Source organism: Pagrus major, chromosome 2 (genome assembly GCF_040436345.1).
Source record: "Pagrus major chromosome 2, Pma_NU_1.0".
NCBI classification, from domain to species: Eukaryota; Metazoa; Chordata; class Actinopteri; order Spariformes; family Sparidae; genus Pagrus; species Pagrus major.
The window spans coordinates 9,728,851-9,753,282 of record NC_133216.1 but is presented as its reverse complement, the minus strand read 5'-3'; the positions used below and the strand labels follow the sequence as shown (position 1 = coordinate 9,753,282).

The 24,432-nt window shown below is 43.1% G+C and overlaps 3 protein-coding genes across 5 annotated transcripts; all 3 read right to left on the bottom strand.

Moving 5' to 3' along the window:
- Positions 1 to 7: 7 nt before the first annotated feature.
- Positions 8 to 14,031, bottom strand: LOC141013211 (adenine phosphoribosyltransferase). 3 transcript variants are annotated; one of them, XM_073486853.1, is made up of 6 exons: positions 13,935 to 14,031; positions 2,138 to 2,315; positions 1,838 to 1,931; positions 1,390 to 1,536; positions 404 to 499; positions 8 to 328 (listed from the first exon to the last, which is right to left on the bottom strand). In XM_073486853.1, exons 2-6 carry the CDS (start codon positions 2,258 to 2,260, stop codon positions 186 to 188), a joined length of 603 nt encoding a protein of 200 aa, XP_073342954.1. In that variant the 5' UTR covers positions 2,261 to 2,315; positions 13,935 to 14,031; the 3' UTR covers positions 8 to 185. The 3 variants fall into 3 exon arrangements, with proteins under 3 accessions (XP_073342954.1, XP_073342944.1, XP_073342936.1); XM_073486843.1 differs by lacking the exon at positions 13,935 to 14,031 and adding an exon at positions 10,286 to 10,356; XM_073486835.1 differs by lacking the exon at positions 13,935 to 14,031 and having other exon boundaries at positions 2,138 to 2,427.
- Positions 14,032 to 14,534: 503 nt separating this feature from the next.
- On the bottom strand, positions 14,535 to 18,092 carry LOC141013202 (dehydrogenase/reductase SDR family member 11-like). Its single transcript, XM_073486823.1, has 7 exons — positions 17,934 to 18,092; positions 17,056 to 17,265; positions 16,037 to 16,131; positions 15,711 to 15,840; positions 15,507 to 15,599; positions 15,331 to 15,396; positions 14,535 to 15,234 (listed from the first exon to the last, which is right to left on the bottom strand). Exons 1-7 carry the CDS (start codon positions 18,063 to 18,065, stop codon positions 15,193 to 15,195), a joined length of 768 nt encoding a protein of 255 aa, XP_073342924.1. The 5' UTR covers positions 18,066 to 18,092; the 3' UTR covers positions 14,535 to 15,192.
- A 2,734-nt stretch (positions 18,093 to 20,826) lies between these two features.
- Positions 20,827 to 23,440, bottom strand: LOC141010763 (dehydrogenase/reductase SDR family member 11-like). Its single transcript, XM_073483855.1, has 7 exons — positions 23,195 to 23,440; positions 22,317 to 22,526; positions 21,805 to 21,899; positions 21,484 to 21,613; positions 21,280 to 21,372; positions 21,112 to 21,177; positions 20,827 to 21,015 (listed from the first exon to the last, which is right to left on the bottom strand). Exons 1-7 carry the CDS (start codon positions 23,324 to 23,326, stop codon positions 20,974 to 20,976), a joined length of 768 nt encoding a protein of 255 aa, XP_073339956.1. The 5' UTR covers positions 23,327 to 23,440; the 3' UTR covers positions 20,827 to 20,973.
- Positions 23,441 to 24,432: the final 992 nt, after the last annotated feature.

Sequence of the window (24,432 nt, the reverse complement as noted above, 5' to 3'; positions counted from 1 at the left end):
GTTTTGAAAATAACAAGCATTTATTTATTTTAAAATGAGTTTTTCAAGAATAAAACTACAAAATACAAAATGTCTATGCAGATAAAACTATTTGTTGACCATCTCAGCGTTAGAAAATATCACTATTTCTCTTTTATTCTTTCCCGAAGTTGCAAAAAAATCTTTTCCTTTCTTTTCCGTCTCCTTCAGTTGTTGAAGGCGTTGAAGGACTCCAGATACTTCTGGTCGATTTGGCTCTGCAGCTCTTTGGGGATGCAGTGAGAGAATTTGTAATTTTCTTTAATCCACTTTCCTCCTTCAGTGTTCTCGATGGCCACAGCTGCGACGCCTGCAGGAAACAGAGCAACATTCACATTAAACATGTCGAGGATCATCGAATTAATGTGCTCCAACCACAACTGACCCACAACGGTGGCTCCCAGGCTCTCCACCAGCTGGATGGCAGCCTTCATGGTGCCTCCAGTCTCTATCCATTGGTCCACTATCAGCACCCTCGTACCTGCAGGAAGGAAACACGTCATCATGTCAGCTTACATTTGAAGTAAATACTGAGACCTTTTGTAATCATTTTTAACCACGTTTCAGACTTATTTTTGGACAAGTCATGTTTTTCTTACTCAAACATGGCAGGTATATAAGATAGGTAGATCATATGTTGTCCCAGGCAGAGGAAGGTTTGAGTGGGAATATGATTATATGAGTAAAACTACATTTTACCAACAGTTGAGTGCAAGTGTAAAGCAAAAACACAGTATCAGGTTTAGTGGTTGGTTTAAAGGTTAACGACATCAGAAATGTGGAACTTCTGAAAGACATTTAAAGATTTGATAAATGAGATAAAATGTTTGGGATGATTAAGACCTCACAAACTCAAATTTACTAACTATTTAACTACTATAACTACTAACTATTTAATTACTTTAAAGGCCTGATAACTATTACATTAAATTGAAGTATTTCTTGTAGACACCACATAATATCTGATGTGACGTTGAAGATACTTCTCCAAATCTTAGAGCAACATCTACTGGATCTTTACTCCACACATTAACACTAGAGGGCGCTCTGCAGCAGGGAATAAACGGACAGAAAGAGGAAACAATCCTCAGCTGCATGTATTGCATGTATAACACTTTGCACATGGGCCCAGCCAATTAAGGGAACTTCGGATCTGAGTACTATTTTTACGTCTGCTTTTGGCCCGTGGCTCACCGTTAAGTCTGAGTTTTGGCCGTCCAAGGGAAGATGTTTGGGCAACGCTGATGTAAGTAATCACTGACTGAACCTGAGTTTTGCTTTTTGCAGGGAAACAACAGGAGGATGTGTGATGTGTCTTCTCAAGAGAAATAACTGACAGTGTTAAAGGGTAAAAATCAAAAGGAGATTAACCTGGTCGCAGCACATCCAGTCTTACTTCCATCGTCTTTTCTCTGCCTGTGTAGTCGCTGTAGTTTTGGGTTTGGGTTGCGACACACAGGTGTCCTGCCTTACGGATAGCCAGGAAACCTTTTCCCAGGGTGGTGGCCACGGACGCACCTGAAACAAAACATCAAACATCCATCCACACTGACAAAATCTCACAGTCATCGTCACCAGTGTCATCCGGTTTGAACTTTATGAATGTATGTTAGCATAGTGTCATTTCAAGAGCCACGAGGCAGAGTTTAGATGAGCCAAAATATCTAAATTTAGTATGTTATGCAGAGGGGTTAGGTTTCCTGACCAGTGCTCCGGTAGTAACTGCCTCTTAAAATAACATTAGTGAGAGAAACCCAGTGTGACTGGTCTGAACCTACGATTTGTCTTGAAAATAACATGTTTTGGTTTGTTTTCTCACCAAGAATGAATCCCATTGCATCTAACCCGGCAACCAGGTCGATGGTGTCGTCGTGGAATGGACTGAGAAGATCTCGGACACAGTCTGCAAGAGCCTGAAACAAGAGCAAAGACGGTGCATGCACAAAATGCGTCAACGTCTGCATACAAAACACACACTCACACACACACAGCTTGTTTTTTTCTGCTATGAACGAGTTGCACACTGTGTTCAGTGAGAGTGAAGACAGTAGAGACAGACATTGACAGCTCAACAACGTGTTAAGGAACCAGAACTAATCCTTTTTCTTTCACATCGTACCTGTGAGTTGCAGTAGAGTCTGGACGGGTCCAGCCAGGCAAACAGCGGACCTTTAATGTTGGGCGCCATCAGAGAAAGATACCATCCTTTATGTCTGTCTACGGGATTGGTGAACACGTCCATTTTCCCAGACAAAAGTTGCGCTTTTAGAGGGAGAAACTTGGGTGAATGAGGTGGACTGTGAATGAGAGAGAGAGAGTCGCACATATCAGGTTCTGGAAGGGTGAATGGTGGGCGGGAGGTGGCTGGACCTCGTTGCTTATTTTATCTGCAGTTGTTGTGGGATTTCTAATTTAAAAACCAAGACGACTAACGATTCGATGACCAATCTCAACCACGTTCTGATCAAGTTCTTCGTGACTCAAAGCTTAGATTTTACATTTTCTGAAAAGGAGTTAAGTCTATCGATGTTTTCATCTTTTTTTCACTGCTGTTTTTATCCTCCAGCAGCTTCTGGTTCAAATCCTGCACACGCTACATCACTGCCGACTGTCGTCCAAGTCAAGCATAGCCCCAGTGTGTCTTAATTCCTTGAATGCATTTTCTTGCATTCCAGGAACTCATTACTTTCCATTCACGTCACTACAGCGTAAGAATGTGCTGTGAACTCACAGTTTTAAAGGAAAAGTTCACCCAAAAAAGAACATTTTGTCATCATCTACAAGCTGATGGCGTTTAAGCTAAGTGGCTACAGTAAAGATTTCAGCTTAATTTGGGATCTCGGGGCTTCTGGAGACTGATCACACCAGACAAGCAGTATGGAGCCATTTTATGATTGTTTTCTTAATGTTTTAAAACAAGTCCCCATCTACTTCAGTTGCCGTGAAGCTCCAGAAATGTTTTGCGGACGATGAAACTTCACCTGACTTTCCATCAGCGTGAAGGTGAGCAGATAAAGACTGAATTATTATTTTAAGGTGAACTAATCCTTTAACACAGAACAGATCACTTTGACAAAGATAAAACGCTGACATAAATTGGCAAGGATGGCATAATTTTACTTTTGCTGCTACAATGAATCAACAAGATAAATATTCTTGTGATTTGTGTAGAAAATACTGCACGTGTGTCTTTAAGTGACTGATATTATTGATATCACCTGTCAGGCCCTGAATGCTATTTGGGACACATAACCTTATATATGGACATGGGTAAGGACTTATTTCTGAGCCAGCTGGTTAAGGTTGTGTTCTTGTTTCTTATGTTACCACCCCTCTGTCTTATTCTTGGCTTGGAGCCACAGAAGGTAATTGTGTCAAGAGTGCTGATGTATGAACTACAGGCGTGTGTGTGTAAGTTTAGCTTGTGTGAATGTATAAAAGCAAAGCACAAGAAGGCGTTGCGCGCCCTCAGCCAGAGCATTTCATGTTGATGGTAGAGGCGTCCACTTGCAAAAAAGCTTGCTAGCAAGTGTTTAAATACAGAATATGTCATTTCTGCAGTTCAGAGCCGGCTGCTCCAGAGGACAGAGTCAGTTGCAGAGCCAGACCTTCTGGAGGAATAAACACTGGAGCCGTTTACCAACGTGAGGAGAGCTCAGAGATTACTTTTTAACTTTCAGATTTTATCTTTACTCCTGTTTATCCACCTGACTGCAGCAGCGATGAGTGACCTCAATTGTCGGGTGTAATGTTGACTCCTGACTGGAACTGGAGGAGAAATGTACTTAACCCCATGACCGTAACAATATAGAGAGGACAGAGGAAAACAAAATGAGAAAAACAAAGTCTCTGGTGAGTGCTGAGCTTAGTGAGAGTTGACCTGAATTCAAACACGAGGTAATGTTTTAAAGTTTTATTCACATGATGTTTCTGCACATTCACCTCCTTCCCCCCTCACTCTCTGACTCTCCCCCAGAAGTTATAGCGACAGTAAAATTACATATTTCTCTGAGTTTTAAACATTGCTGGAAACATTTGGGAGAATGTCAGTACACACCTCAACAAATCACATTAAGTCCATTTGGATTTTGCTCAACAGACTCTCAGGTGATGAAACGTAGATCTCGCAGATGCATCTGTGCAGACTGAGTATCAACACTGGACCGGAGAAGCTGCGACTGACGATCCTCTGGAAATTCCTCAGGTTGTTTTTCTAAAAGCGGCTCTGAGCGGTGGTCTTTAGGCGTTTGCCTTCAGGTGTTTGGAATCAGCAGAGGATCGGTGTCTAAACAAGCTCAGGTTGCGATTCTTGTTCACCGCTGGAGGAATAAAATCCATCACCTCGCTGTATTCACAGTATATTTCCCAGCTCTCAGACTGGAAAGGTCATTTCAGTTATTAAATAAACTGAGCTGAAATTTCAGCCCAGTTTTGTGCAACAGAGCTCAAGCTGAGCGTTCACCTTCCTCCCTACAGTAACTGCACTTTCCCACGCTTTTGTCTTGAACCACATGAACTTACAGTGCGTCCAACACATGAATGCTCAGATGCATCACCAGGACAAGGAAGTATCTAAGTACTGTACTCAAGAACAATTTGAAGTACTTGTACTTCACTTGAGCGTTCACATTTTTGGCTACTGCTCAACAACATTTCACATGTAAATATTTTACTTTTGTTTAGTTTTGTTGCAAAAGCAAAACTCAGGTGAGCTTAACTGTTCCCAGGTGACCTCGTGCCCGGTGGCAGACAAATCACTAACTGGTGATCTATTTCCATTAAACACTGAATGACTGAATAAACTGACTTTTTTCTTGTGTTGTCGTTACTTGCGACTCTGAGGGGAAACAGGAGCGATCAAGTTCTCTTTGCAAAAGTGGTGCAAACAACTCAGAAAACACTAGGGGGAGAAGTTATCTGTCACCACTTAAGTACAATTTTCAATGCAGGACTTGCAGCTCTGATACTTCTTCCACTGCTGCAAATCACTGCTGAGTTTTTTTTAACTCAACTCAGTAATTTCTTTATTGTTATGATCATCACGAATTAAACCCCCTTTTCCTCCAGCACGCTGATGTAGTGCCACAAATCTCAGAATACTGCAACCAAAACTATCTGAATAATATATATTTATCATCTTTTTCAGTGACTGGGTGGACTGACATACTGACTTACTACATTCAGGCTCTGATAGAGGAATATATTTTACTCCATGCACGTTCAATATGTCTACTTGTAGCACATTTAGTACAATTTAACCAAATGCATATTGATGTTTGCAAGAATCCTTCTGCATCTGTAAACTCGTCACTCAGACTCGGACACTGACTCCTCAGGTCCTCCAGGGGTCACTGTTCTGCAGCTGACCTGTCAAATAAAAGGACTCTTACCTACTGGGAAACTATAAAGTATATATATTTCATCAAGTGTCGCCTTTCTGTTAGCTGAGTCCATCTGTTTCCTGGTGAACAGCAGGATTATTAGCTTCAACTTGCTCCAAATCCCTCCGGCAGTGAGTGACCACGTTGATTCATGAGAAACTTTCTTTTTTTTTTCTCTCCCACCCTCAAGTTTCGGTCGAATGTTGCCTCTGGTGATTTTACATCATTTCTCTCCGCCTTCCAACAATCCGATTTCAGTGCCTTGAGTAGGCTGGATCTCCGCCTCTAGAGCTCCCTGTAAGACCAGCCATGTGACAAAACATGGGCTGATTAGAAACCCAACCTGACAAGAGGTTTTTCTTTTCTTTGGGAACGCTCCCTTGTTCACAGACGCAGAGGCTTTGCAGTGCTTAAGGCGAGTCCATGTAGGTCAGAAAGGCACTGATCAGACACAGATGCACCAAAGTTTTCCTGTTTGAGTTGATGATATAAAGTGCAGTAACCCTGCAGCTGCAGATACATTAATGACTGAATGAATGCATGTTTTTATGTGCGTGTCATGCACATATGTCCAGTGTGCATGAGCTTACTAAATAAAGAAACACAATTTAGGCCAAAAAATGTTCACAATCAAATTTCCAGACGTTCAGATCTGCAAAAAGTGCAACATAAAAGTGGAAAAATCAGAAAAATTTAGTGATCTATCTTTTCTTCTCTCTTTACTAAGCAAACTTCAACATGTAATTTACTGATTATCTGAATGAATTTGCCAGTGTAAGTACAGGACAAATAATAGCTCTCAACTGTGCAGCTTCAGATCTTTGGCTTCTAGATGTCTCGTTTTAAGTCATAATTTTAATGAGTATTAACTATGTTATTTATATTATAGGGACAAAACAAACATAATTGGAGGCATCTGACTGACAGGGAATCATTGTGTCTTCATGTCATAAATTATAGACCCCACGGACAGATTATCACATTTTAACATAACGGAATCTCATAAGCGAATTATAGTTTTTACTGAAAAACAACCAAAAAAAGATGGGAGGGGGTTTTTAAAATGCAAAAACTACAAGTGACAATGTGAAGCACTTATTTTGGATTAATTCGGCTCCCATGTTGCCACACTGTCTATCGATCCCTCCATTTTTTGAGCGGGTTTTGTCTGAATCAAACCAACCGCCCGGTCAGTGGGGTTTGCGTGCGACAGCACCAACCTTTCTCCACATTCCACAATGAAGAGTTTTGTCCCTACATTGTGATTTAGGTCATCACCAATTCAGTGGCTGTTTTGTGGCATTTGAAAGATGTCCAATCTCCTGGGTTGGTACAATCACCCCATGCCTGTTACCATGGAAAGCGGGCCGAGCTGGAACCTCCTCCATGCGTGTTCCCAAAGTAAATCTCCACTTTCTGGGCGCTGAGCTGAGCTGAGGGGGTTGGGAGGTAACTCGCGGTCATCTCTCACTGCAGTGAAGGATGCTGGAGGTTCATGCTCCACACACCCACAAATTAACCCCCTCCTCTCCTCCTGCACGAGGTTACATGTTACCACCATGTAACATATAAAGATACTCTACCCAGGCTGGAAATCTAAAGAGGTTAATCCAGCTGACTCCTCCCAGCGTTGCCGTTCACCGTATTAATAATCACACCACTTGAGCTTCGCCTTAAAAGTGGGAGGGCTGCTCGAGAGCGCCGGAAAACCGCGAGGAGCTGTCTCCGATACGCGTGGTGCTGAAAGTGCCACTCGCCGCATCATGTGGTCGGTCATCTTTGTCTTTCTGTCTTATCTGGACAGAAACTTCGTCAAGGGCGACTTCCTGAGCCGAGCTCTGGACGCGGAGAAGGAGAGCAAAGAGATGTTCTCCATGCTCAACGGCACCTTTTGCGCAAAGATGTCCACCGTCAGGGAGAGTTTCCTCTACCAGGTGTCGGACGGAGCCGAGGCGGTGCGCTCCGTCGTCAGCCCCGCCGGGAAGCTCGTCAACTGCTCGGTCATTGTGAACCAGATGCAGGTGAAATCCTTCATGCACGAGTGCAGGCTGGGACTGAAGGAGCGGAGAGCCGGGCGGCAGCTGGAGACGCGTTTTACGCGCATGGATGAAGCCAAAGTGATGTGCCGGGAGTTTAAAGAGAGGTCGCAGAGGGAGGACAGCGGCGACTCTGGGGTTTTAAAACGAGCAAAGAGAGGCTTCACGTATCCCGGGACCCTGTGGTGTGGGGCTGGAAACATGGCTGATAATTACAACCAGCTGGGTAGGTTATAAGACGTCGATACTTTACGCAAATTAGGTGAATTATGTGCCAAATATCTAGTGTGACCTCCATGTTGCAGGAGAGTTTGCAGACACCGACAGCTGCTGCCGGACCCACGACCACTGCCCTCATGTCATCCACGCCTTCTCCTCCAAATACGGCTACACCAACTTCAAGTGGCACCCCATCTGCAGCTGTGACTGTGATACTACGTGAGTTAAAGCTTTACCATGTTGGTGCACATTAAACCTCACCTCTGTGTAGGAGACAAAGGGGTTTCTTTAAGTAGCTTCATTTACTGTTGACTCCTTTAAAATGTCCAGATGTGAAGTGAACTGCATGCAGACAGAGTTTTGAATAGTGTAAGTGGAACAATGAAAACACAGTCTATGTTCCCAAAGCGACATATCAGCATAAAACAAACTGCAATGAGGCAACAGTTTGAATTTTTGCATTTTGCACCGTCAACTTTTTGACTTTAAAGGTCGTATTTGTAAGAAAAGTTGATTTTTGAGTCTTAACTCCTCAAATCCTGATGCTTTGCGGTGGCGACCGTCGAGTTGAGACTCAAAAATCAACTTTTTTTTACAAATAGGACCTTTGAAACCCATAATTAATCTATTAAAAATGAAATCATTGCATCAGAATCCACTCAAGACTGAATAAAATCAAGCTTTTAAGTCATTTTGATGAATGTTAGCATTCAAATATTCTTACCAGATCACTTCCCCCCCCAATTATAATAAGACTGCATTCATTAGAGGTCTCACTGTAAAAGTTAATGAGTTGTTTTAATAAACGGCTTCTACAACAGGAACTTGTCAAAAGCACTGAAGATATCTTTCAAATGCATTACATCCCTTTTTCTCTCTGCAGGTTGAGAGCTTGTCTGAGGACGGTCAACGACACGTCCTCCAGGGTCGTCGGACAGGCGTTCTTCAATGTCCTCGGTGTGCCTTGCTTCGACATTGTCTACGAAGAACAGTGCTCAGAGCGGCACTGGTACGGCATGTAAGTATCAGCGTACTCTGTTGTAAAACTGTTAAGTAGATTTGCAACATACTGAGCTTGTAATACTCTCTGAAAGCACCACACACAACCCCTCCTCCGCTCTGTCTTTCGTAGGTGTAAACGATACGAGCAGCTCCCCATCGCTGTGCTGAGAGACGCCGTCCCGTATGACTTTGGTGGTATTGACGTCATCGATAAGCTGCCACTGCCTTCCTCCAAGAAAAGCGAAGAAGAAGGAACAGCAGAGGGTACGACACAATCCACGGTGTCAGGCCCCGAGGAGCCTTCGCTCAGAAACGTCGTCACCGCTGCTGAGGACTTCATCAAGGTCCTCGCTACTGTCTCCACCTCCCAGAGCTCCACCACCGACTCCGAAAAAGGCGAGACGCAAAGCTCAGAGAAGAAGAAGAGGAAGAAGAAGAAGAAAATTGCCAAAAAACAGAAAGGGAAGGGAAAGGGAAGGAAGAGAAAGCAGAAAGCAGAGGCAGGTGCTAAAGCAGAGGAAGGAGGAGCTGCAGTTTCGACCTCCGGCAGCAAAGCGGAAGAAGTGAACGCTCTGAGCAACTTCATCAGCGAGTCACACAAACACGACCAGTCGAGCAGAGACACGAACAGAGTCGTCGACAGCGAATATGAGCTGGGAGGAAAAGATGAGCCCTCGAACGAAGTCATGAAAGATGAGCCAGCGATGGACAAGGAGGCTGTTTCTATCACGTCTCCTGCGACAGTCCAGAAGAAACCAGCAGAGTCCCCACAGGAAATGACGAGCACAACAACTATTGGTCCACAAAAAGCAAAAACCAAAAGGCTAAAAAAGAGGGGGAAAAAGAAAAGCAAGACACCTGCTCTTCCTTTTTCTGAAGAGCTAATAATGACCACAACTGACACTTCTGTCCCCGCCATCGTTACAAAAACCCCGGCCGCACAGCCCGAGCAACAAAGCTTTGAGAGCGACACTGAAAGGCGACCTCTCATCAGCCCTGCCAGGACGCCCATTGTAATCCCCAAAGTCAAAAGAAACAGGTCAAAGGAGCGAGGAGACAGAGAGGGGAGGAAAAAAAGGAAGAAAGACAGCTCGGCTTCTCCCATTGTGGTCGCTCCCCAGGAAAATTCCACTCCGGACAATCTGAAAGTGATCCCTCCCACCGGGGCTCCCACCGTACCGTCGGTGCCCACCACAGGACGGCAGCTGTCACACAGGCTGGACGTTCATGGAGGGAAGAGGATCGTCCAAGTTTCGTCTCTGAACTCTTCCTTTAGTGTCCTGAAAAGGCAGAAGTCACGAGAGAGGGGGCTGAGGAGCAGGAGGAGGAACATATTTTCGCCTCTTTCGAACAGCTCTGAGCTTCCTGTTCGTCCAACGCCAGAGACGAGCGTTGAACTGAACCCTGCGACCACCGCTGTGATTAACAGGCCTACAGTAACAGAAACCCACAGTGAATGGAGGCTTTTTACCACCATCACATCCGCCCCTTCTGTCATTACAAAAAGACACAGGCAGACAATCAGACAGCAGAGAAAGCAAAGAAAGAAAGCCGTAGCTGCTGCCATCGGCGAGGGCTTTTCTATCCTCACACAGACCGAACAAACACCCTTGACATTTACAACCTCACCGTCCAAAGTCGCCACTACTGAAGAGCTCAAGACCTCCACGACCTCCTCAGCTGCTCCCGCCATGAGTCCGATTCAGTTATCTATTGAGAGAGCGAAGGCACAATTCAGCAGGAAGAAGAGGAGGAAAGCAATAATGTCTTCTAGACAACAGTGAGCCATGTGGTGCGAGCAAAGCTACAAACAAAAAAGGCAATTTAGCTGGCTAGGCTAGCTGCTGTCAATCACTTAACGTAATCTTTTCTGGCTCAGCATTTAAATCACAGAAATGGACAGAAGTCACATTTGATTGTAACGTGAGAATCATATTTTGTAATACTGTACTCTGCATGTCTGTAATAAATTTTCTGAATGATTGTGAACGTATCTGCCTCTTTATATTAGTGATAAAACAAACTAAATAACATGCTCACATTTTAAAAAGAATAGGCCATATTTACACGGCGGCCATTTTCTCAGGGTGGGAAGCCTGAATGCCGAGATAACGTTATGCTTGTTATCAATTCACTACTTGTCAGTCGATTTGCAACTGAGAAGGTGATGAACAGTGAAAATCTGGGGGGACAACGGGTCATTTATCAAGGTAAAACAACATGTTTGATAACTTATTAGCTAACGTTAGCATTCAACCACTTCCTAGCTAACGTTAACGTTTGATTACATCCAGTGTGTTTCACTTTGAGGCTTTACACTTTAGTTTTTGCACATATTCAACAAACTATATTCAACATGTTGATAAGTGAGCTTCTGGTCGGTAGATTTTGTTACCTTCGGACCGAGCCAGGCTGGCTGTTTTCCTGTTTTCCTCAGCTAAGCTAATGGCTGCTGGCTTCATATTTAACCTACCATTCAGACATGAGAGTTGTAGGAATATTTTCATCTAATTCTCTGCAAAAAAAGTGAATAACCGCATTTCCATACATGTAAAAAAACATCCTCTAAATGTAGCTATCTGAAATGACATGTCGTATCAGAGAAAGAGAGCGCTAGCTAGCAAGCATAGGTAACCTGCCCTAGATGCATTAGATAGACAGGTTTACATAAACATTCCCGTCACCTCAGGTAGACATATTTAATCTAAAGGATAAAATTGAAAATCCAAATCTCAGAGGCTTAATAACACTAACCTGCTTAGCCTGGTTTTCATTTTTTCCTTCCATACTGCGTGCACAGAAAGCATTCCAAGAAAATGCTGTGAGTTTATGTACTGTGCTCTTTTGTTCAGTGGGACTTTGGCCTTATTGCCCCCCCTGTATGGTTTAAAGCAGGGTCACATTCTCCACAAAGATTAGGTGCTCACTTTGCACATTACCTCCACCTCTCATTCATGAGGGGGTTGTAACACCCAGTGCAGAGGCTGAAATCCTCCTGGTCAGCTGATTCTCACATGATTGCATAAGAGGATGAGTTTTAATGAGCGAGGTGTCCACGTTAGATCTCCATCTCATCTTACGCGCATTTTGGCACGTCAAGGGGAGATTTCACTGTACAGCGTCGGATTATCTGCTACCATGAAACAGTGGGAATGAGGCAACAATGCAGACTTTCATGCTGCGGCTCAAGTTCCCAGATTTTTTGGAAGACACCCAGGCATTCAAAGGAGCTCGGCATTCAGACTCAATCATAAGCTGAAATGGCAGAGCGGCTAACACAGTTGGATCTGTGATAAGACTTTTTCGCTCACTAGGGAAAGAAAAGTGGCAGAAATTTTCCATTTCATTTGCATGTTTATGGCCTGTGAGAATGTCTCGGGTTCATAAACGCAACCTCTGCATACAGACTAAAATTAGGGTAAGATCTGAAACCTAAAAGACCACGATGCTTTGCAAAAATGCTGTCTGCCCAAATCTAATTTATACGATGATAAGAAATGATTAAGTTAGTTGATTGCAGTGCAAGTGGAGAATGAGTTTGGGAGCAAAAGAAACAAGCTGTGAATGCAACATTGACAAACAGTTGCTTCTTTTTAAACATTACCATTCACTTGGTCTTATTTCTGGCCACTTGGTAAATCTAAGGCCAAAATTCACCGACTTTTAGCTGTTTGTGGTCTTTTTTTAACCAAAACTGTTGACAGTGGCAACAAAAGACTGGTGATCCAAAATCACCTGTTTGGAACATTTCAGGTAAACAGGTTCATCGGTTACAGGTGATAGTATCGTTAAAGGGGCATCCTGGAAAGGCTCAGTCGCTCACAAACGAGGATGGGCTGAGGTTCAACACTTTTTGGGAATCAAGCTTGAATTAAAAGCAGTTATTTTTGTGCATTACAGACTTTCTGGAGACGATCAAGTAACGTTGACTGTAATTAGGATGAAGATGGGTTGAAGTCATCTGAAGTGCCTCAAATAACCTAATCTAATGGCCACTAGGCAGCGACTCCACTGGCTTCAAAAAGAAGTCTGATTGTATGTAAACTTATGAGAGAATATCCCTACGTCTTACTTGATGTATCACCTCATGAGTTTATAGACTCAATCATCAGTTTCAAGTCTCAGCGTGATGTTCATTTAGTACATTATGGTCCCATTTAGAGTAAAATAGACGATAAAGCAGAGTTTGCTTTAAGGCGTGTCCTCTGGTTCTCAATCAGATCTAATCGTCCGGTGACCAACGTGATGCAACGTGAGGCTTCAAAACGGTCGTCCACAAACAAATGTGGTGACGCCACTTGGTTGAAGCAGAGGTGGGGGTTTGATGCCCTGTGGTTGATACACGAGGAGCTCGGTGTCACACTAAACCGAAACAAACATCGTTAAAAGATGAAAGTGAGCTCTGCTGCAAAATCTGAACATTTCTGGGATGATAGGTGCAGCTGACGCCTCCCCCTCAGTGCATTGGCTGAATGCCCACTGGTCAGGGGTCGTGTGAGTGCTCCGACCTCAGCTCGTTACTGTCGAGATGGCTTTGAAACATACGAGAGGTTGTTTTCTGGAGGCACACTAACACACAAAGGGATATACAATTCATGGTATGTGCGACAAGAAGATGACATCACAGTCTGCAGGGCTGTGGCATCCTATTAAGTGAAGAATCCAATAATCCGTTAAAATCGCCAACACAGGAGAAAGTTTATTGATTTAGAGAAACTAACCTACGGTGGTTAAATTGGCTGGTGAGGCAGTGATAAATGAGGGAGAGGGATCTTATGAAATAAAGAAACAGGGCCACAAAGTGCATCGCAGTCATGAAAAGCCTTTGAATAGTCAAATCAAAGACAAGCCACATTTTTTCCTCAAAGAATAAGAACAGATCATGACAGGGAGGCTTCGATTAAATGCCTTTGAGATTACATAAAGGGCTCTGAGCGTTATCCTTAAACCACTTAACTCTCCCTGCTGACTGTGGGAACAATCCTGGGGATGTTTGACTTCAGATCATGTCATGACAAAACTTTTGCATTGCGAGACATTCATTTGCCTTTTTCCTGCTTCCGTTGCAATTGTTGGCAGGTGACGCTGGCAAAGACTCGCACCCGTTTCTCTGACACACATTTTCTGTTTGGGTGCGAGTGGCCGTCCAGCTGGCCAAAAACACAGAGCCAAGCGCCTTGCCAACATTTTTGCATGTATTCAAACGTAGGCTCTTTGGAAGTGGATGTTCATTTACATCAGAAAGATGGTGGGCGGTGGTTGGCAGTCGCCGGCTAACCTTGGCGTTTTCCTCTGAACTGGAGGGTGAGCAGCTCTCTCCAGGCAGAAACAGATAACAGGAGGTTTCTTATTCAGCAGGACCTCCTCTGTGGTCTGTCAGCAGCTGGTGAGTTTAAGGGAACAGTGTGAACATATGACCTCCTCAACCTCTAGAAAAATATTGATTTCACGCTGCTGCAAATATATAACACAAAATATAAATAAATGTAACTCATTAATGGCCCAACATTAGATCAATAATATTCTGGAGGCTTGTAACGTTGTGCTTCTGACCTCTAGTGGGCAAAGCGTGAAGGGGTTTTGGTCATGTTGTGGAAATCCAGTCTAACTTTATCATCGGCTCGCTTCCCTTCTGGCACATCAGCAAAGGGATCTAGTTCCAACCACCTCGTGCACCCACTCCCAGGCCTGTGGTGTGAATGCATTTGATTCTGTTCGATCCAACTGTGTGGCTGACGAGCAGCACCAGTTTAATGTGTGTTTTGTTTTACTAAACGAGATCAGGAATCTGATACATCCTATATTTATACACTCAAGGAAGGAAAGTTTCTGCAAGTTTTGGCTCAAATTCCACTTTTTACACCTCACAGCAGTGGAGTAAGTCGTCAAATCTTTTAATTTAGTAAGAATACACCATTACAAGTCATATTCCTGCATGCAAATGTTCCTACAAGTGCTCCGTCACAATGCTTGTTTCGTCCAAGCAACAGTCAAATCCTATCCTAATCCTATTAAAAATGAAATGAACTTATTGAAAAGAAGAAGCAGAAAACCCTCACATTTCTAAAGCTGAAACCATGAGATGGTATCAAAATAAATGCCCTCAAGTGTTGTCACTCAGTGGCAAAGTTGCATTGTGGGTAATGTAGGCGCCAGGGTTTGAAAAGGAAGAAGAATGTGTGGAATTAAAAAAAATGTTCACTTATTTATCTTGATGGTTTGTTTCTCCCGCTCCAGTTGTATTATGTTCATGACATTAAAAGGTGCACTACGTAGTTTTAAGGAAGAGAAAAATTGTCACTTACTGGTTTTCATGCCTCGACAAACTAAATGAACAAACTCAAGTGCAACAAATTGAATCTTCAAACCAGACATTTTATTCTGTATGTGCAAACAGCACATACAGAATAAAATGTCTGGTTAAAAAGGATTACAGCACAAAGCTTAAAAAAGTAATTCCATGATCTGATGAAGCAATTAATTTCACATGTGTAGTGAATCATTCAGATATATATAATCTGTCAAATGTTCCGATACTACGACACCTGCTCCACAGGTCGCATCAGAATGTCTCCAATCTGAAAGAAAAGACACGTGACGGTCATTTCATTATGGTCAGACCACTGATGTCAACAGAAAAGGAGCACAGGTTGAAAACAATTGAAATCACACACCTGCACATGTGGAGGGGCACTCAGGACGTGTGTCACAGAGTTTGCAACATCTATTGCATCCAAAGGCTGTAAGAAAAGTGAAAAGTGATGTCATGTGCTGCTTATATGGTCCAGATACTCTTTTTTTTAGTAATCATAACAGGAATACTGCAGGGATGTAGGAATAATATTTGTACCTTAAACTTGGTGTATGAACCAGCAGCTTTATCAGCATTGTCCTTGTAAAGCCGTGGAAAAAATTCTGTCTCCACCACTCCAGGAGAAATACTCTGCATCATGAAATATAAGAACACTTCATGAAACACTGTGCAGCACTTGTCTTATGATGCTCAGGTAAACATTGTATTTGTAAATGCAGTGAGACAGTGATGAAGTCTTACTGTGGCTCTGATGTGGGTGTTGGCCTCACGCAGCTCCTGCCTCAGGCCCTCCGTCAGGGCCGTCACTGTGAACTTGGTGGAGCCGTAGAAATGTATGTCAGCGCTTGGAACGATGCGATGTCCGCTCATGCTGCAACAGATGATGTAAGAGTGATGGGAAACGTTAACCAGCTCAGGTCCGGCATTTACCTCCATGTACAGTATATGATGATATCAGTCCCTAATGCTTGTAACCATCAGTTCAGCTAGCTGAATATTTTGTAGTTTTTGGACCACTGAACGACCAAAACAGGCAATCTGAAGACTGTACATGACCATGACTGTACCTGTTGATGTTTATGATGTGTCCATCATCAACATTTCTTTCTCTCATCGACTGATACGCCTCACGTGTGCATATACACAATGCAAGAACGTTCACCTGCCGAAAAGACAAATTACAGCATTAATTCCTGATAACTGAGATAATGAGCTGCAGTCTGACCCCGAAACATGACGACAACTGGCAACAGAAGCAACACAATCTCCCCAATACTTTATTGATATTTTTCTGAATATCTTCCTGTTATTTTGTTATTATTTTCTGATATTTTACTGTTATTTTTTTCTATATTTTCACTGTTAATTTTCAGTTATTTTATTATTATTATTCAGATATTTTGCTTTTATTTTTCTGGTATTTTATTAATATTTTTTGGGATATGTTAAAATTATTTTTCAGATTTTTAACTATTATTTTTCTGATATTTTATTATTTTTTTGAGGATATTTTACTTTTTTTTATAGATATTTTATCATAATTTGAGGATATCTCATTTCATATATTATTTCTGATATTTAAATACTAATTTTCTGGTATTTTATTGATATATTTAGGATATTTTACTATTGTTTGATATTTAAATGATTTTTTTCCTAATATTTTACCATTTATACCAATAATTACAGCAATAATTATACTTTAATATATGAATATCTTCCTGGTATTTTACTAATATCTTTTGGATCTTTTAATATTTGTTTTTTTCCACATATTTATATTTAGCAACACAGAAATACAACAATCTGTCACAAACTTGATCCTTATTTCTTGTGCATTTTAGTCAAACTATAAATAAGTCAGCCTCTGTTGTGTGTGATTTGTTTTGATGTATCTGATGAACTGAATCACCAGTCACAGGCGTTATTAATAACACTGATGTTGGCTCTCTTATATTCAAGTGTCCCATGCTGTAAGCGATATACACAGCATGCACATTACCAGAACACTGACGTCAAACTAGAGGCCTAAATATTTGATCTTAAACACACATCTGATTATATTTCACAGACGCTGAGCTCTTACATCCAGCATGTTCTTCCAGCCATTGGTTTTGCCATTTAACAGAGACTCTGGATGAGCCAGGCCGGCGTTGTTGATGCACACGTCCACGCCCTTGTGCTGCTCTTTGATGGCGGCGAACATGGACAGGATCTCCTCCTTGTTGGCCAGGTCACACTTGTAGGGCACCAACACACCGCTGTGGCCGGCACTCTGACACTCAGCTGACAGTTTCTGACATCAAAACAAAAACAACATCAGACACATCAGCTTTAGGGTCGACTTTGTGAGGCGGCTGTCGATGGACGCATCTCACTTCTTCACAGATTTAGACAGAATCACACCTCTGCTGCCTGTTTTCTTGTAAAGGCAGGTGTTTTAATTTTATATAAATGATTCAACTTCTATGATGCAAAGTCTAAAGTCCTATAAAACACTGCAGAAACCTTTTCCCTACACCGACTGATGGATTATGTATTAACTGGAAAAACTGTCTGAGTCAGTCAGTCAAACTTATCAGCAAAGTTTGAGACATAAGAGAAGTTTGTGTGTTTATGTAAGTTAATAAAAAAGGAAAGAGGACAGTTCCTCGTGTTTTGGTTCACTTACAAAGAGATCAATTGTATCTTCTCCAGGCAACCTTACACTGACACAGCTGAATCTCTGTGTGATGTAACTTTAGACATCAATAAACAGGAAGGCTTGATGTGACTCAGCTGTTTCTTTGTGTCGCAAACTACAATAAACTTTCTGTTGCTCGATTATTCACTAAAAACACTTTAACTATTTATCAGTTACTTTCACTTGTATCTCAACTTATTGAGCACTTCTCTGGTAAAGTCACAATAGTTTGTAATTACAACCTGAGTTATTGAATCCACACAAAACTGCAGAAGTCCCACCTGTATTTTTCCCACGTCCCTGGCACAGCCCACCACCTTCATGCCGTACCGGACCAGCTCCATCGCTGTGGCCGCCCCGATCCCGACCGAGGCGCCGGTCACCAGAGCCACTCTGCCCCTCCAGCGGTTCATCACAGTACCAAGGAGAGAAACAACGGATCTGGCTGCAGAGCTGACAAACCCGTCCAACTGTCAGCTGCACATGAACGCAGCACGGCAGCTACACCGCCTACTTCAGTTACGTCACTGTGGTGCGTTCACTGTAGTGTGTATTTCTCCCCATCCACTCAATCTCAAGTCAACCGTGTATATGTTATATAAAAGCAAAACGAGTAAACTTCGTAAAATGGTAACTAAGAAATGTGATTTAATTAATTAATAGCCGCCTGCAGTAATTATCTACTCTGATCTCATGCATTTTAACTCAAGCACTGTCATTTCACGAGCAAAATAAGTCCCGCCCACAGACTCGATGAGCGCAGATGGTTTGTTCATTACACCAAACCTCCATTGTGATTTTGAAGGTTTTTTCTCTGCCGTGTTTATTACAGGAATAATACTACAGTAAAGTCAATTTGGGACACTATTCCAAGACAAGTCGGTAGTTTCGGTAAATTCGGCTTGAAAACGTTTTTAAAATGTATTTACATAATCCTTTAACTACATCGAAATAAAATCTGATTACCTTGGTAATGTTTTGTTCGGTACAGTGAACCTCCATTGTGATTGTCATTGTCTGCTGTGTTCCTGTGAGCCCTGGGGTGAAGAGTTTATTCTTAAGATCTGTGCAGAAAGCCGACGATGAAGCAGCTTCAAGTGGAATGAACTCTACATTCCCCAGAAAACACACCGTCCTCTTTGGCTGGGCGAGCAAGCTCGCAGCTGTGTCTCTGGGCTAGGCAGAGCGGACAGGCTGGGTGCACACATGACGGACTGTCCCTCCACACGCACCGAGTTTAGTTGCAGGAAGCGTTACCTGATTTTGGCAAGGCAGGTTTTGCCATCGGGCTGCTTGTGGAGGGGCAGCCCACCCTTCAGACACCCAGCCTGTCTGCTCTCTCTAGCCCAGAGACACCTCGGCAGGGAAGAGGGCTCAGCAGACCTCACAGTACAATGTCCATCCCCCGTAATGTTGCCCGCTGTGCACGCCCCCCCCCCCCCCCCCCCCTCCTCAAAACACACAACAAACAGCACTGTCCATGGTCCTGAAACAACAGCTAAGCATAATCACTTGTATCTCGGAAAAACATTTTGGTGTTTTGGAACAATGAGATGGATGAAAAATTACAATTATCAAAATAAATTAATAAATTAATCTTCGGGCTTGGCTGGCCCAGGGGTCTCCTGAAACAGCAGACTGGTACCGGGAGGCCAGGAGGACTGCAGCTTTGGCGGTCACCGAAGCAAAAACCCGGGTGTGGGAGGAGTTTGGTGAGGCTATGGAGAAGAACTTTAGGTCGGCCTCAAGGAAGTTCTGGCAAACCATCCCGCGACTCAGAAAAGGGAAGCGGGCCTCAGCCCAGGCTGTTTTCAGTCGGGGAGGGGACCTGCTGAACCGGACTGGGGATATCGTCGGGTGGTGGAAGGAACACTTTGAGGACCTCGTGAACCTAGCTAACACGTCCTCTGAAACTGAGGCAAAGCCTGAAGACTCGGGGGAAGACTCGTCCATATCCCTGGCAGAGGTCACTGAGGTAGTCAAGAAGCTCCCCAGTGGCAAGGCGCCAGGGGTAGATGAGATTCGCCACCGAGATGCTGAAGGCTCTGGACATTGTTGGGCTGTCATGGCTGACACGTCTTTTCAGTGTCGCGTGGAGGTCAGGGATGGTACCTCTGGAGTGGCAGACCGAGGTGGTGGTCCCCATTTTCAAAAAGGGGGACCGGAGGGTGTGTTCCAGTTATCGGGGTATCACACTTCTCAGCCTCGCTGGGAAAGTTTATTCCAGGGTGCTAGAAAGGAGGGTCCATCCGATCGTCGAACCTCTGATTCAGGAGGAACAATGAGGATTCCTCCCTGGCCGCGGAACAGTAGATCAGCTCTTTACCCTTGCAGGCTTGCTGGGGGGGTCATGGGAGTTTGCCCATCCAGTCTTCATGTGTATTGTAGACTTGGAGAAGGCCTACGACCGGTTCCCCCGGGGAGTACTGTGGGGGGTACTGAGGGAGTATAGGGTACCGGGGCCGTTGGTACGAGCTATCCGGTCCTTGTACGACCAAAGTGAGAGTTGTGTCTGTATACTCGGCACAAAGTTGAATACGTTTCCAGTGGGTGTTGGACTCTGCCAGGGCTGCCCCTTGTCTCCGATCCTGTTTGTGATATTCATGGACAGGATCTCAAGGCGCAGCCGTGGTGAGGAGAGTGTCCGGTATGGGGACCTCAGAATTGCGTCTTTGCTTTTTGCGGATGACGTGGTTCTGTTGGCTTCCTCAGCCCGTGACCTCCAGCAGGCATTGGGGCGGTTCGCAGCCAAGTGTGAAGCGGTCTGGATGAGGGTCAGCACCTCTAAGTCTGAGGCCTACCCACGGACAAAGCGGAAGATGATGAAGAAGATGAAGAAGATCTTCTGTCAAGGATCTGAATTTGTAAAGTGACTAAAGCTGTCAGTGAAGTAAAATGTTTCACATGCTTTCACCTTGATTAAAATATTAAAAAGGGTAACTACGCCAATTTTACACATGAAAGTGCGTTTACAGGTCTTGGGGAGTACTAGTGGAAGCTGTGTGTTATCTGATAAATACCTTCAAGTGTTGTCACTCAGTGGCAAAGTTGCATTGTGGGTAATGTAGGCGCCAGGTTTTGAAAAAGGAAGAAGAATGTGTGGAATTAAAAAAATACGCACTTACTGGTTTTCATGTCTCGACAAACTAAATAAACAAACTCAAGTGCAACAAATTGAATCTTCAAACCAGACATTTTATTCTGTATGTGCAAAATTACAGCACAAAGCTTAAAAAAGTAATTCCATGATCTGATAAAGCAATTCATTTCACATGTGCAGTGAATCATTCAGATATATATAATCTGTCAAATGGTCCGATACTACGACACCTGCTCCACAGCTCGCATCAGAACGTCTCCAATCTGAAAGAAAAGACACGTGACGGTCATTTCATTATGGTCAGACCACTGATGTCAACAGAAAAGGAGCACAGGTTGAAAACAAATGAAATCACACACCTGCACATGTGGAGGGGCACTCAGGACGTATGTGACAGAGTTTGCAACATCTATTGCATCCAAAGGCTGTAAGAAAAGTGAAAAGCGATGTTATGTGCTGCTTATATGGTCCAGATACTTTTTTTTCATAACAGGAATACTGCAGGGATGTAGGAATAATAGTTGTACCTTAAATTTGGTGTATGAACCAGCAGCTTTATCAGCATTGTCCTTGTAAAGCCGCGGAGCAAATTCTGTCTCCACCACTCCAGGAGAAATACTCTGCATCATGAAATATAAGAACACTTCATGAAACACTGTGCAGCACTTGTCTTATGATGCTCAGGTAAACAGTTTATTTGTAAATGCAGTCGGACAGTGATGAAGTCTTACTGTGGCTCTGATGTGGGTGTTGGCCTCACGCAGCTCCTGCCTCAGGCCCTCCGTCAAGGCCGTCACTGCGTACTTGGTGGAGCTGTAGAAATGTACGTCAGCACTCGGAACGACGCGATGTCCGCTCATGCTGCAACAGATGATGTAAGAGTGATGGGAAACGTTAACCAGCTCAGGTCCGGCATTTACCTCCACGTACAGTATATGATGATATCAGTCCCTAATGCTTGTAACCGTCAGCTAGCTGAATATTTTGTAGTTTTTGGACCACTGAACGACCAAAACAGGCAATCTGAAGACTGTGCATGACCATGACTGTACCTGTTGATGTTTATGATGTGTCCATCGTCAACGTTTCTTTCTTTCATTGACTGATACGCCTCACGTGTGCATATACACAATGCAAGAACGTTCACCTGCCGAAAAGACAAATTACAGCATTTAATATATTAATATCTTCCTGGTATTTTCCTAATATCTTTTGGATCTTTTACTATTTGTTTTTTTTCCAGATATTTATATTTAGTGACACAGAAATACAACAATCTGTCACAAACTTGATCATTATTTCTTGTGCTTTTTAGTCAAACTATAAATAAGTCAGCCTCTGTTGTGTGTGAATTGTTTTGATGTATCTGATGAACTGAACTTTACTGATCACTGGTCACAGGCGTTATTAATAACATTGACGATGGCTCCCTTATATTCAAGTGTCCCATGCTGTAAGCGATACACAGCATGCACAATACCAGAACACTGATGTCAAACTAGAGGCCTAAATATTTGATCTTAAACACACATCTGATTATATTTCACAGACACTGAGCTCTTACATCCAGCATGTTCTTCCAGCCACTGGTTTTGCCATTTAGCAGAGACTCTGGATGAGCCAGGCCGGCGTTGTTGATGCACACGTCCACGCCTTTGTGCTGCTCTTTGATGGCAGCGAACATGGACAGGATCTCCTCCTCGTTGGTCAGGTCACACTTGTAGGGCACCAACACACCGCTGTGGCCGGCACTCTGACACTCAGCTGACAGTTTCTGACATCAAAACAAAAACAACATCAGACACAACAGCTTTAGGGTCGACTTTGTGAGGCGGCTGTCGATGGACGCATCTCACTTCTTCACAGATTTAGACAGAATCACACCTCTGCTGCATGTTTTCTTGTAAAGGCAGGTGTTTTAATTTTATATAAATGATTCAACTTCTATGATGCAAAGTCTAAAGTCCTATAAAACACTGCAGAAACCTTTTCCCTACACCGACTGATGGATTATGTATTAACTGGAAAAACTGTCTGAGTCAGTCAGTCAAACTTATCAGCAAAGTTTGAGACATAAGAGAAGTTTATGTGTTTATGTAAATTAATAAAAAAGGAAAGAGGACAGTTCCTCGTGTTTGGGTTCACTTACAAAGAGATCAATTGTGTCTTCTCCAGGCAAATTTACACTGACACAGCTGAACCTCTGTGTGATGTAACTTTAGACATCGATAAACAGGAAGGCTTGTTGTGACTCAGCTGTTTCTTTGTGTCGCAAACTACAATAAACTTTCTGTCGCTCGATTATTCACTAAAAACACTTTAACTATTTATCAGTTACTTTCACTTGTATCTCAACTTATTGAGCACTTCTCTGGTAAAGTCATAATAGTTTGTAATTACAGCCTGACTTATTGAATCCACACAAAACTGCAGAAGTCCCACCTGTATTTTCCCCACGTCCCTGGCGCAGCCCACCACCTTCATGCCGTACCGGACCAGCTCCGTCGCTATGGCCGCCCCGATCCCGACCGAGGCTCCGGTCACCAGAGCCACTCTGCCCCTCCAGCGGTCCATCACAACACCGCTAACCTGCCACAAGTACGAGACCCTCACGGTACCGAGGAGAGACACAACGGATCTGGCTGCAGAGCTGACAAACCCGTCCAACTGTCAGCTGCACCTGAACGCAGCACGGCGGATGTCATTCAGTTCCGCCTACGTCAGTTACGTCACTGTGGTGCGTTCAACGCGGTGTGTATTTCTCCCCATCTACTCAATCTCAAGTCATATAAAAGCAAAACGAGTAAACTTCGTAAAATGGTAACTAAGAAGTGTGATTTAATTAATTTATAGCAGCCTGCAGTAATAATCTACTCTGACCTCATGCATTATCTCTTATTACATTGCCTAAAATTGCACACGTGACCCTCTTTTTTTATCAGTAATAAGACAAAGATACAAACACAAAACATTTTGAGATAAGATAATTATAAAAAAAAACACTTTATTGTCTTTATTCCCGGGTAAATTCACTTGTCACAGCCGCTCAAGAGTCATAAGCAAAGTGAAATCTAAATATTTATCTATGATTGAGTCAAAAGACAAAAAAAGAATAATATAAAATAAAGTACTAAGAATTAGACCATATTCACTCCATTCAGCTTTCATTTACAGATATTGATCAATGACAATTGCACCCATAACTGTGATATACACATCGTGTCTAATAACAAATGAAGAAAGTGCAAAAAAAACCAAACAAACCCAAAAACTTAAATACAATTGCACAGAGACAACTAGATTGCAGTTCGCGCGCAAAATAAGACACGCCCACTACTCAGGGAGGGCGGTTCGCGCCAAAACTTTTAAATGCCTCTTAAATGGAGATGACAGATCTTTACTCTGATTGGAGCAGCTCTTCTCTGAGGACACGAACAAGGTGAGTAAACTATTCTATATAAATATGCTTTATTAGTCAAGTTACTTGTACCTGTGTGAGACTCAGGAGTGTATAGACCTTTTTTTTTCTTTTTTCTTTTATATACTCCTTTAGGTAATACCTACAGGTGAATATAACTCTCATGTTACCTTCTTATATCAGTGAGCTTGAGCTGATCATCGCCTTCATACGTCGGCTAAACCCAATAAGTTTTTTTATATCTGCGGGTTAAAAACGTCCT